We start from the raw sequence: 13,022 nt of genomic DNA on the forward strand, positions 1-13,022 counted from the left end.
GTGTCCTACAAGCTCTTCTGTATGGAAACGTAGTGCAAAAACAACAGGACAGCAAGGCTTCTTTGGAGTATGCCTTTTCATCTTAATTGCATTTCTTAATGGCAGGATTTATTGAGGAACTTTAGACCAATTTCGCTACATGATGAACGGCTGAAATATATGGTCATTAATGATTTCTTGCATGATACTATTTGGACAGACACAAATAAATGGAAATATCAATTTAATTTAAAATTTATTGCAAATTTAATTCTCCTTCATTTTCTCTGCTGCATAAGATAAATACATTTCTAAACAATGACAAAAGTGCTGCAAGACTCGTGCAACATCCTACGTCTATTGTGACATAGAACAACTGTATCTGTTTCTTTATTTTTAGTACAAGCTGTTTCAAATACTTTGTTTTATAAAAATCATCCAATTTCCCTTCTACTTTTAATACTAATGCTTGACAACCATTGACAATAACAGATAGCCTCACATCTAGTAACTTTTGAAATCTTGGGGATCTCAAGACAAAATGACATTCACATGGGAAAAAAGGTTACATAAATCAAAGTAAACCATGCTTTGGCGTCCACAGTTGTAGCCTAGCAGTATTTGTTGGTCAGGCAATCAATTAAAGGTAGACTATTGTTAATCCAATTATTGACAGGCTGTGAATGTTAACTATGGTGAAAATACTTGGGAATTCCTTTTCATGTGATATATTTTAAGATTGGGCAATGCCTAGCTGGTTGGAAATGGTACTTTGGAAGCAAAATAAAATCATATGGTATAGGAGCAGAGGGTTTGTGTAGGGTGTTTTCGTGTGTTCATGACATGTCAACCATCGAATCATGATATATTGCCTGCAGTCAGGCAGTGCATAATTCATTAGAAGGTATTTCCAAACGAATATCTCACCATGCACAACTGGTATTGATAAACACCAAAAACGTTTGTTGCTACGATGTATTGTTAATGGGCATAAAGGCCTCTAAGCTATATCAATTATTTTCAACAAAAATCAGCTGAAAGTTATGTTGCATTGGCTTCAAATATGCCAGATACTAAAATATGGTCACCTATGGTCAAAATTATTAAACTGTTTTTGTACCACCTGTAGGAAATTTACCTCACTGGGACATTCTGTCCTTTTGCATGTTCTTTTAAAATGTCTGAGAAAAATTTGGAGATTATAAAGACCTCAAGGAAAGTACTTCTTGATGTCACAATACAACTTTGTGGCCAATACAGACTACCTTCAAATGACATGCTGCTGGTCACACTAAGTATCAGGCTTAACATAAATACTGGGAAAGGAGGCTGTGTAAGAACCAGTTCTACTACACTCAGATTGTTTAGTGTTAGTCAAAGTATCTCAATGACTATTGTTCAAATGTTGGGGAAAAAAATCTATTAGGGCTAATTGGGAAATGCAAGCTGAAGCCAGTAAAATCATATTTGTACACAATTCACACAACTTAGTATCAGTTAACATTTCTCTTGCTTTTGTCTACATATTTGGCCCACCTTTTCCTTTGACATTAAATAAATATTCTTTGCACTAAAAGTTTGGTCTTGACACAGTCAACAGTATAATCACCTGAATCCTTTACTGGGGAGCATCCAAGGCCAGTCAACACTGAAAATAAAAATACACATACATACACATACATACATATACATATATACACACATATACACACACATACATATACACACATATATATATACAAAACGTACAAGTGCAGCTGTCTACAATAAATGATCCAGATTACCATTTTGTAAATAAAATAGCAGCAAGATAAATAAAACAATTATACTATCTATACACATTAATTCTGAATTTTGGTGTTATTGCTTTGTTTCTCAGATTATACCTAGTAGTTTCTCGAAGTAGAGAGTTAAGTTCGGTATGCAAAGAATGTCTGTCATTTCTCTGTATGCAATTTACACTTCTAATGAACTCATTTTTAGCAGCATTGTTTACAGTACTCATAAGAAAGTTAAAATCTATATTAAAAATTCTAGAACAATACTTTAAAAAAAAATTCTCTTATTATCTTTAATTAGTAAAAAGTGATACCAAGCAGAAACAGCATATATTAGGTGTGGTAAGATATTGGCAGTAAAAACTCTTTTGCTTACATCAACATGAAAATATGGAACTATATACGATAGAGTTGAGACTTTGAAGTACACCCGTTTAAGTATTCTGCTTATATGACCAGTGAAACTTAGTTTGTCATCAATACAAACACCTAGATATACTGTATGATGAGTGCGTTCTACTTCTGCATCTTTAATTGAGATTTTAGTTAACTTACATGATACAAGACCTTTTCTACGAAAACGCTTATTCAGTTGCAACAACTACATAATGCATCACAGATAAAGAAACTATATCCCAGTTGTTACTTGCCTTGATATACTTGAATGGCATATGAGGACAGCTGTCAAGTAGCATGTATGCATAAACCAGACTGTGGTTTCTATGATCCAACATGAGTATCCTTTCATATGAATGGGACATACTGACACACTTGATCTTTAGTAATACAGCAAGAAGTGACAAACAGTATATTCACAATGACAGATGCTGACACAAATGACCACTGATAGCCTGCTTGTACTCACTCAATGTGATACATACTACAGTAAATATGAGATTTCTTCCAGCTTCCTCATCTTGAGATATCAAGTTTTAAAGGTTTACAAAATTTGACCACTGTTAATCTCCACAATAACAAAGGCCTCTTTTAGCCATGTGGTATACTTACAGACTAAATATGATATCTGTTCAGCTTCCTTTCTTGAACTTATAATTTTTACAAGGTTTTCACAACTTGAACCCTGTTTACCCTTTGACATCCACCTCAAAAATATAGGATATAATCAATTAAAAAAAAACCGGATTTCCGTAAAAATACGGAAGACTTACATCCCTGTCAATATGATTCACATACATGCCAAATCTTATATTTTCCAAGCTTCCCTTCTAGAGATAGCGTGTTTGAAGCCAGGTGTCATACCGCACACACAAGTATTAACGCATAGGTTTATTAAATCAGCAAACAAATTAAGCATTGATATTGAGATGACGCAATATGACAAATCATTTTTTTCTAACCCATACCGTCACGACTCTAAGTTTATGCTTAGAACTAACAATGAATGTATGCTATATCAAGTGAGCTGGCTTCCCTCATCTTGGAAAGATAATTGTTCTGCTTGTTTTAGCCAGTTTTCTGTTAATTAGTACCTATTCGTGTGACCAAAGCAAAGCATAGCAGAACAGAATTTAAAAAATTAGATGGTGAATGTAAAAATTCCATTTACCTGAAGAAAGACGAACTAACTGCCATTTACTGTCCTGGATGTGACACATGAGTTTATAGATTACAACTACCAATAGCACAACTTAATTTCTACGTGTGGTAAAATATATGCTTGTTATGTGAGACTTTTGTTAGAATTTTGTCACCTTAGAGTCCTTTGAACTTCACAATCAACAAAAACAATCCCAGGATTTACTTATACCATCATTCTGACTGGAGTTCTCTGGGAACATTGCTCTTGATTCAACCTTACAATGCCATTACTAAATGCATTATAAGATAATAGAAATACTAATTCTATTCATTATACTAATTGTGTGCACATTTTCCTCCTTGCCAGGGGGAGAAAAACAGACCCTTTGATATATATGGAGGGGGTGGAAGTGTGTGTGTGAGGGGGGGGGGGTTTATGAATTGAATTGAAACCAATCTAGTGTGGTTTGAACAGAGGGAATGTGTGAATTAAATATTGCTTAATATAAGGACACTTATTGCCGGTTCCAAAAAGTGCTATCTGACGGCATTTATGCTTTGTTTTTCTTGTTGCTTGCTGTTTTTAATCTATCTTGCACATATAAACATACTTAAACTTTAAGCGGGATTTTTTTTTCTGGAATTGTCTATCAGTGGGGGTGGGGGGACAAACAATAACGATATGCACGAAAGAAAGAAACCTTTTTATCATAAATTATCAAGTTCTTGTCTTAACCACTGGTTGTTATACTCAAACACCTGATTATCTCCAACCTCATCATATTCAGCTTGGATAGCCTCCCTTCATATCCTGGTGAAATGCTCTGATCACCCTTGGCACCAACCTATACCTATACATAAAAGTTTAAAATTATTGACTGAATAGAGAAGTTAATAAGTAACCACATTCAAGCTGAAAAAATGCATGTTTACACCACATATCATATTGAAGGTGGTACAAGGTGGTAGAGATGGTCCACAGCATGAGAGACAAGAACGTCATTGAGGTAACTCAGCCTGCAAAAAAAAAGGACGCATGAATAGTAAGCATTGCTTCAAAGTTACAGAAATTAAATAGAAAGTACATATTACTGTGAAAACATGATTTCAGCAATCATTACGAATGGGTACTTCAAATTAATGTATGTTGCAGCATTCGGTAATAACAAGATGAAGCATTCAGACTAGCAATATTGTTTATTGCCACAAATACAGATCTGATCCTCCATGAGCATGCGAGCATTCAGACTAGCAAGTTGATCACCTCATTTGTGGGGTCTGCTTGATCCTCCTTAAGCATGCGATTATTCAGAGTATAGCAACTTGAATCCCCAAGTGTGGGATCTGATCCTCCTTGAGCATGCGAGCATTCAGATATACAGTATGGCAAGTTGATAGCCTATTGAAGTCTGTACGCATTCCTGTGTATTGTATCAAGGCAAGGTTAGGGTGAGATCTGATCAAGTGTGACCTATGTGCAGCACTAAGGTCACGTCTCGACGTAAGTCAGTGTTATATTCAAATTTTCTGGCAGGACGGGCCAACAGTTCAAGCACTCAATCACAGAAAGTAAAATTCATGACAAGGCAAGGCTTAGGGCGATAAACTTACAAACAATGATATGACCAGAAGGACTGGATCCCATTTTTCAATAAGAAGTTCCTTTAAATGCAGTGCTTAACCATTGAAAGTATACATATCATTACTATATAGCACAACAAAAGTTTGCAACAAGTAGCGAAACATCTCAAAGCGTTGGCCGAGCGATGATGATAGGTAACAGGTAGAGCACCTTTATCATTAATATTAATCAATATTTGTTTCTGCTTGAATTTTGAGAGTTGCTTAAGCACTACAAAATTTTGCTTGTAACTGCCAATGTATACCACCGAGGTTGGTATCAGTAACTGCATGATTATGGAGTGCATATAATCCCACTTTAATAAAATATTTAACACTTACTGTACTTCAAACTTTTTTAGTTTCTTCAATTGGTCATACAACTGCTTTGTGGAACTTGAAGAAAAACTGTTGCAAACAGATCTCTGTTGAATCAAAGCAAAGAACACAATCATAGCACACTGGAAACTTACTTAACCATGAATTGTAAAAATAGGCCTGGGGGGGGGGGGAGTCTTAAAAAACAAATTTCCAGAGGACAAGAAATTCGGGCAAAAGTCCTGAAAATTCGGGCAGCCTAAGAGGAGAAACTATATATATATATATATATATATATATATATATAAATATGCAGTAGCTTGCCCAAATCTTTTTCAAATTTTTGCCCGACAATTCATTGATTTTCTTTATTTAGCATCATGATGCCCGAATATTTCTGTGTAACACCACCGTAAGCACAGCTCACCTGGGCTACCATGCTTTTTGAGCGATCAATTTTTTTTCTAACTAGTCAACTGTATACTTGGACATCTCCGACATGAGTGTATATAAGAAACATTTTCTTTTTGATGGAATGGATGGTGGGGGGGGGGGGAGTGCCTACAAACCTAGAAATACAGGTTTATCATATTCTTTGTTACATTTTATACTGTTTTGTGAGACAAATTGCAGTCTCACCCGACACAGCGACATTATCCCGCCTACGTGTCGTTGAACAATGTATGTTTTTCTGGAGGTAGCTGAGTACTGTGTTAAAATAATAAATACGGTAACTAAATATGAGCTTAAAAAATATACTGTCCTATTTTTCCTCTTCAAAGTGATGTAACCATTTTTTCTTCTTCTAATTTGCCAAATTATTGGGGAAGTGTAAATTTCTAAAATGTGAGATTATAAAATAAAGAATGTTTATATGCAACTTGCAAGGCCTCAGATGTGCCGTTTCCGGCAATCTGAGAGGCTTTTTTTGCCAACAATTTTCTTGTACGCTACGCGCCAACCGATGGTGGCGCTCTGCTTAGATAGTGTCACGGGAACTTTCGGGCACAAAACTCTCTGCCCCCCAAAACTGAAATGGTCCCGTACGCCTATGACCTCGGCCCACAACATTAGGCTTCTGTACTAAATGTGGTACAATTACATATCATATATGCGATCGTTCCAAGCTTCTGAAATATTATGTTTAGGAAGGTGCGTTAGTGTAGGGACAGGTTAGAGGGGAGTGAGGTAACTTTGGCATTTTTTGACTTCAAATGACCTTTATGACCTCCGACAAAATCAAACAGTTTCTTTTACTCAATGTTATGCACTATCTTACCAAGTACGAGATCTGCCCAAGCTTCCAATATTAAGATACCATGTTTACAAGGTTTCACAATTTGACCCGAATGACCTTTGACCTCAAACAATACAATACGCTTCTTGTACTCAACAATGTACTCTTTTGCACAAACTATGGGATCAATCTAAGCTTCGATTTTTACAATGTGGGCGGTACAAAGACACGCACACACACGCCAGCCATGAATGAATAGGTTACGATTATTATCAAAGCCAGGAAAGCTGCTCTTCAGAAGTTGAACATTAAATTGCAGAGTTTCAAACTGACATCACATAAAATTATCTTCTCAAAACTAAAACAAATGAAATTTAATTTCTGAAAACAATTGTCAGGAAACTGAAGTTTTCTTTTAATTAACTTATTTCCGTCTTTATTATTGTTGGCAATAATGGTTAAATTGTTAGGCCATTAAGTCGAAACTGATTTATTGTGTGAAGACAGCTACAGCACTTTACCCTCACATAAGCCAGCAAATACTCAGAACTGATTAAGTTGCTGATTATTTTTAAGGAAATTCTGGAGGAATCATGCCAATCCTCCTACTCCCCCCACCCCCCCCCCCCTCCAAAAAAAAAACTGCAAAGAAATCTTACTTGTGCAAAATTCTTTAAGTAAAATTGAATTGAATTTCTTCTTCTGAGGAATGCCTGTGGTACTGTTAATAAGTGTGTACAGTACTTTCTCATTCACAGCCTTCACTTCATACGGCCCAATTAGCCAAGAGTTCTCGAGCTTCCCTCCTCTTCGGGCATCCTTTCTAGCATTCCGTACCAGAACACTGGCACCAACTTCGAAGCTCTGAATAAAATAAAATCCAGCAGATATACGTAAACATCATAATACAATGCATATGTTGCCATTCATTTAATTACAACTTCAATGTACAACATAGCATTATATAATTACCTTTTTTGGTGCCTATTATCCAAATTCTTTTTTTGCCGTTCTTGGGCTTTGCCAATATTTTCTTTCACAACACCTTTGATTATGTCCCGCGACTGTGACATGAGTTGAAAAACCCTCTCCTGCTGTGCATCGCTGCAGTCTGTAGTAGGAGCTTCTGGTTGGACAATGGAGTCTTCCATGTCGACTGGTCGCAATGGCTCTCTGGATATATGAAGATAAATTAACATTCAATTATTCACAACACTTTGTTGACTGAAGAATAAATAAATTTTTATATATTTTATTTTCACTATTAAGACCATTGAACCAGATATTTGAGTCACATATCACATACTCAAACCAGCACAAATATAAAACCCTTATATATATTCTGTGCTGTTATAGGTCCAACTTGCATACCAGTCAATTATGATAAATATATAGTATATGAAAAACAAAACCAATGTCAGTGGCATTAATTGCATGTATCTTTTGAATTTAATGGGCATGTATTTACAGTTTAATGAATGTTCATATTTTGTACTTGCTGCAGAGTGTACCATATACAGGGTTAATATTTATTTGTTTAGATATTATAACTTAAATTGGGTTATTGATGGTCCTCTATTTAGCGTTTTTTCCCAGGACCTGGGATGTGTCAAATTAGATTTTATCGTACAGAGGACTGGTGTAGCTATGCAAGATTTGTCCAAACTCTCTTATCCCTGATTGCTTTTTCTCTGTATATGGCCTTAGCAAATGTAAATATCTATTCAGCAATGGCAGGTTTAAATTATTACAAACCTTCCAAACATCACAGCAAAAGGTGAAAGACCTATTGAACCATGTTTGGCTGTATGGTACCCCATGAGAATTGAAGACAGCATTTCATCTCAGTCATGTTGGTTTTCATTGACAACCTTGATGAGTGACCTTTGCAGAGTTTGGTTGAATCTTTCATCAAGCCCATTGGTCTGTGGGTGGTAGCTAGAGGATTCTCTGTGGTCTACCCCTATCATGTCAAACAGGGACTTGTTCAGAGCATTAAAAAATTCTCCTCTCTGGTCTGAGATGACAATTTTCATGCACCCAAATCTAAATAAATGGAAACATTTAAATAACTATTGTTAAAGTATTGATTACGAGTAATGTAATGAACTACTGGCATCTGCAGAATGGCTACATGGTTTAATCAGGAAATCATTTCAGCACTGATTTAAAAACAAAAGTAAGTTAAAAGCACTGACCATATCCCACTAACATTTCATTGACATTAACTTAAGAAACAACTTCTATAAATTCCTGTAACCATTTGGCCGCTTTCTGGGTCACAGTTAAAACAGTGCAAATGCAGGTCTGCATAACTAATTCCATGTAAAGTAGAAACAAAAGTAGATGGATATTTACCTGGCCATGGTTTCAAACAGAAAGTTTGCAACAGTTTTTGCTGTTTTGTTTCTGTACAGCAACAGCCTCTGGCCATTTTGAAAAATAGTCACATAGGGTTTATATGATGTACTTATTTCCATTGATGGTCTCTGGAAGGGGTCCAATCATATCCACACCCATCTAAAAAAAGAAGTAAAATGGCATTCAGAACCATACACAATCTAATCATACGAACTGATGTTCAAGTGATTTATATCTGAGTTTTGTAAAGTGCTAAACATTCAATTGTTTTTTTATTTTTTATTGTAACTCACACTGGAAGACTCTGTTACCAATTTTTTTCTTCATTACCAAACCTATTACTTACTGACTTGTCAAACCCAACTGTTATATGGAAGTCCAATGGGAAATCTCTGAAGTGAGATGCAAGTCACATGCAGTGATATAGCTCACAATCTAGATGGTAATTGTCACTAGGGACTATCATAGGCCTGGTAACCATTTTCATCACCTTTGAATGTGGGGTGGGGGGGGGGGACAGATGTATAAGTACCTGGATGAGTGATTGATAGTTAGTCAGAAAATTGCCTTGGAATCTGTCAGTGAGATGACAGGGTTACACCTAACTGATGTAGGAAGCATACATTGGTACAACCTATACTTTGGTATCTATATATTGTAAGCATTTAGAAATGTTACAAATTAATCTTTGAATGGAATTTGCAGAATTTTTTATATTAATGACAGAAATTCACACTGTAGAGTTACAGTATGGAAGGAAAGACTTCTTGGTTATTAACCAAGTAGCAAATTTTACTTAAATAGATGTTGAAATAAGCATATGGGTTCATTGGGGATGAATTTTGGACAAAAGGCTATATGGCTCTGTTGGTACTTTAGTTATGAACTGCATATGAATGTACGTACTTAGGACATTTTCTCGGATACTTCTTTATGACAACAATTCAACTACTGAACTCTGTTATGTTCATGTGTCATTCTTACTTCATATCACAATTCAGTTTTCTTTTCATTTTGAAATTCATATCAGATAATTATGAAGTCCTATGTAAAGGTTTTCCTGTTGCTTTAATTATACGCAGCTAAAAAAAAATACCAAAATGTGTTCTTAGCGAAATTTGTGTTTATGGCTGCAGTACATGAAAATTCCCGACAGTACTGCGAGCCATTAAGTCTACTGAATGTACCACCATCATGATCATCTTTAATATATGCTTAGTAAATTATAACTTTAAGAACAAATGAATGAGCTAGATCTTTCATTCTCTGGACAATCTCCACACATGCTCCTTATACTCTTGCACTGGCCAACAAAGGGATGCAAACTTTAAGCATCGGTTGATAACTTGATATGCATATGGTGAATGACTTTGCAGTTACAATCATGCAAACAAATATTGCTTTTAGATGACAAAAAAAAAGTGATTTAGTGATAACTATGCTGCTTGTGAACAGTATTTTCGACCCAGGCCTAGCATTAATAAGCTGAACGCATAAGGTGGTCCATATGTATTCCATTAACATGTAAGGCCTATGAGCTAGGATAGGTATTTGAAAAAAAACATGTTACACAACTTCCATTGCAGATTCCATCAAAATCAGGTGTACATGTGCCTCCTGCTGAAATGCAGATGAAAATAATACTTAGGTGGTGAAATTGTCACCACTCGTGTCCTACAAGGACTCTTACAGAAATTGAAATGAACCTGATATTTCTATTGATTTAGCCACCTTCTCAGATCCCTTTCTTTCAAATTAGGGTCTTATACCAAAATACTCCTATCATTTGGTCAAATAAGTTCATGATAACATGTGGGATAAAAACGAAAGCAAATTGTTGTGCATTTTTATTTGCTTTTTTTTCAATTGTTTCTCTCCACAACCAGCTATCCTCCTGAATAGAAATTTATTCACCCACCCTCAAATTTGTCAAAGAGATTACACTAGGCCTATATTAGTTTTTTTAGGTCCATTCTGGTCACTATTCTAGCAATACTACAGTATATCACCAAGCAGTGTCTACATGTGATAATACATTGCAAATTTAATATAAATGATATAAACTTGGTCCATGGAGCTACTGTATAATCCCAGGTTTATAGCTCCATGGTTTAACCTGCACTAATTTAATTGCAACATTGTTTTGTGCATATATTAACAACCTTAATTACTGTGGAAGAATGTTTAATGAATATTCATACCATAACCATGTACATGTTTGCATAATTAAAATATCACCAGCAAAGAGGCCCATTAAACTTATTAAAAATTATTAGCCAACACAGCTAACCTTCTGACAATGAAGTGATGGGCAGGTGGCCAACTGATTACCTATTGCATATATTTGACCTGCTGCAGTGTCTGTGCACATCCCGGCACCAATAAATTAAAAAAATATGGGAAAACCTCTAAAAAGAAAGAGATAATAAAGTAACACTTATTACTTTAATTGATCCTCCAAATGGACAAGACAGGGACCCCCCCTCTCCCTTGCTACCTTGTGTTTTAACTAGTAAGGGGACTAATCCCAGGACATATCTTTCAGAAAATCTGAAAAGTCCTATCCTGAAGATTTCTTTGTTTTTAACCTAGCAATTCCAAACACATAATCATTATTGAAATTAAAAGCTTGTATACTCATGGTAGCATGGGTACACAATACACATCTGATATGTAACTGACAGCTGATCTGGGAGTTTTGGCAGCTACCAGAGTAACAAAAATTATACCAAATAGGCTTTATTTCAGAGATTGCCAATCGGAGTGGCTTGAATTTGAATAAAGCAAATTATTTGCAAATAGGGTTACCTCTCGAAGTCCTACACCTAGGCTACAGTAGGCTAGCCTATAGTAGCCTAATACTATTCGTGTCTTGCCGAATAATTATGCATTACGATATTCTCTACCACTAATAAAGTTTTGACTTTTCAGTTCTACTCTTAGTCTTAGGTGATTACAAATAATAAAATATACATATAATCTGCAAGGCCCAAATGGCCAATGCACTTAGTTCAAGTTATATGCATATCTATGGAATCATTTTCTTCAGTGGAAATAATTCCTAAAAGTTTTATACAAATAAACAAATAATACACTTACCGCCAAACCCTTCTTGTAAGCTTTAATTTTGTGGGCTTTGGCCAAGGGCCTATCTTCGTTGCCATGTGGGCCGACGTAAACTAGATCGGCATCTCCCGTCAGTCTAAAACTCTTCGATCTTCCCCTTATCGATCTTTCTAGATTTATCGTAGACTTTTCAGGGTACAGTCCTGACGAAAGATATTTTCCAATGATAATGTAGGCCTACTCGTCATCGGTATCCAGGTCAGGAGAAGTCATCTTGTAATATCAGATCGGGCTAAGTAAGTTAACGGTCTCAACTATTAATGCAATTACTGTGCGTGCATATATGCAGCTACTAAGAAATTTTGGGCCTGCGACATGTAACGACGTAGACGGCACATTCGGCTTACTTCACTGAGTAAATAGCAGTATACATTTTACAGTAGAATGCAAATACGCATGTCACACCTATAACGTAGAGCGGGAGATTTCCACATTTCCCGCGTACTGAATAAAATATATTGACTCTGACCAGGGAGTTTTTCCATAACAACTCCCTGCTCTGACCCCGGATTTGACCTCCATGCTCCGGATGGCGGGGAACTATCACCGCCGCGTATCGGTTAAAATACATTTACCTTCGACCTACATGGTTGATCTTTCTCCAACGTTTAGAAATTCCGACCTTCCAAACAACTACCCTAATGGTAGTAACGATTGATAAGCAGCAGCGTCAGACAGACATGACTAACTAGTTCGGAAGATAAGTTTAACATTCATAATGCAGCCTTCTGACAGTCGACGATCGAAATAGAGCGGACAGCGTCCCTCTGGAGTGTAGTCTCCATGATAATAATAACATTTTGCCGCCTCTTCCCACAACAGTCGACACTCGAAGTATTAGTTATACTTTAACCAAGTTTTGAGGGTGATGCTGACCGATATATAACATTGTCAACCTGGTCTTCGCTAGTAAATTACCTCCTTTTAAGTAATAAGGGAACGTAGATAGGGCCAGAAATGTTTGTCACTCAACAGAACCACGTTAAAGCTCTTTGAAGAGAACCCGGACACTTTCCACGGTGGCGTAGAAAGCAAGGGAAAGTGTCCCTGAGACACTATTCACG

At 36.2% G+C, this 13,022-nt stretch overlaps 2 protein-coding genes across 4 annotated transcripts in view; both read right to left on the reverse strand.

Annotated features, from left to right (window-relative positions):
* LOC139958882 (anoctamin-10-like) overlaps positions 1–13,022 on the reverse strand; it is a 59,434-nt gene that overhangs the window by 13,415 nt on the left and 32,997 nt on the right. The gene's annotated exons all lie outside the window — the stretch shown is intronic.
* Positions 1,813–12,617, reverse strand: LOC139958929 (uncharacterized). The gene is made up of 7 exons (XM_071956382.1): positions 11,932–12,617; positions 8,830–8,991; positions 8,227–8,517; positions 7,444–7,644; positions 7,131–7,335; positions 5,259–5,341; positions 1,813–4,313 (listed from the first exon to the last, which is right to left on the reverse strand). The coding sequence occupies exons 3-5, from the start codon at positions 8,307–8,309 to the stop codon at positions 7,251–7,253; spliced, it is 369 nt and encodes a 122-aa protein (XP_071812483.1). The 5' UTR covers positions 8,310–8,517; positions 8,830–8,991; positions 11,932–12,617; the 3' UTR covers positions 1,813–4,313; positions 5,259–5,341; positions 7,131–7,250.

The sequence above is a fragment of the Apostichopus japonicus genome, chromosome 3 (genome assembly GCF_037975245.1).
Source record: "Apostichopus japonicus isolate 1M-3 chromosome 3, ASM3797524v1, whole genome shotgun sequence".
NCBI lineage: Eukaryota > Metazoa > Echinodermata > Holothuroidea > Aspidochirotida > Stichopodidae > Apostichopus > Apostichopus japonicus.

Excerpts from the sequence above, each read along its gene's own strand:
- LOC139958929 (XM_071956382.1), bottom strand. The coding sequence starts at position 8,309 with ATGCTGTCTTCAATTCTCATGGGGTACCATACAGCCAAACATGGTTCA. Across the intron at positions 7,645-8,226 it reads TTTGCTGTGATGTTTGGAAG|AGAGCCATTGCGACCAGTCG; the intron begins GTTTGTAATAAT and ends TCATATATCCAG. Across the intron at positions 7,336-7,443 it reads GATAATAGGCACCAAAAAAG|AGCTTCGAAGTTGGTGCCAG; the intron begins GTAATTATATAA and ends TATTTTATTCAG.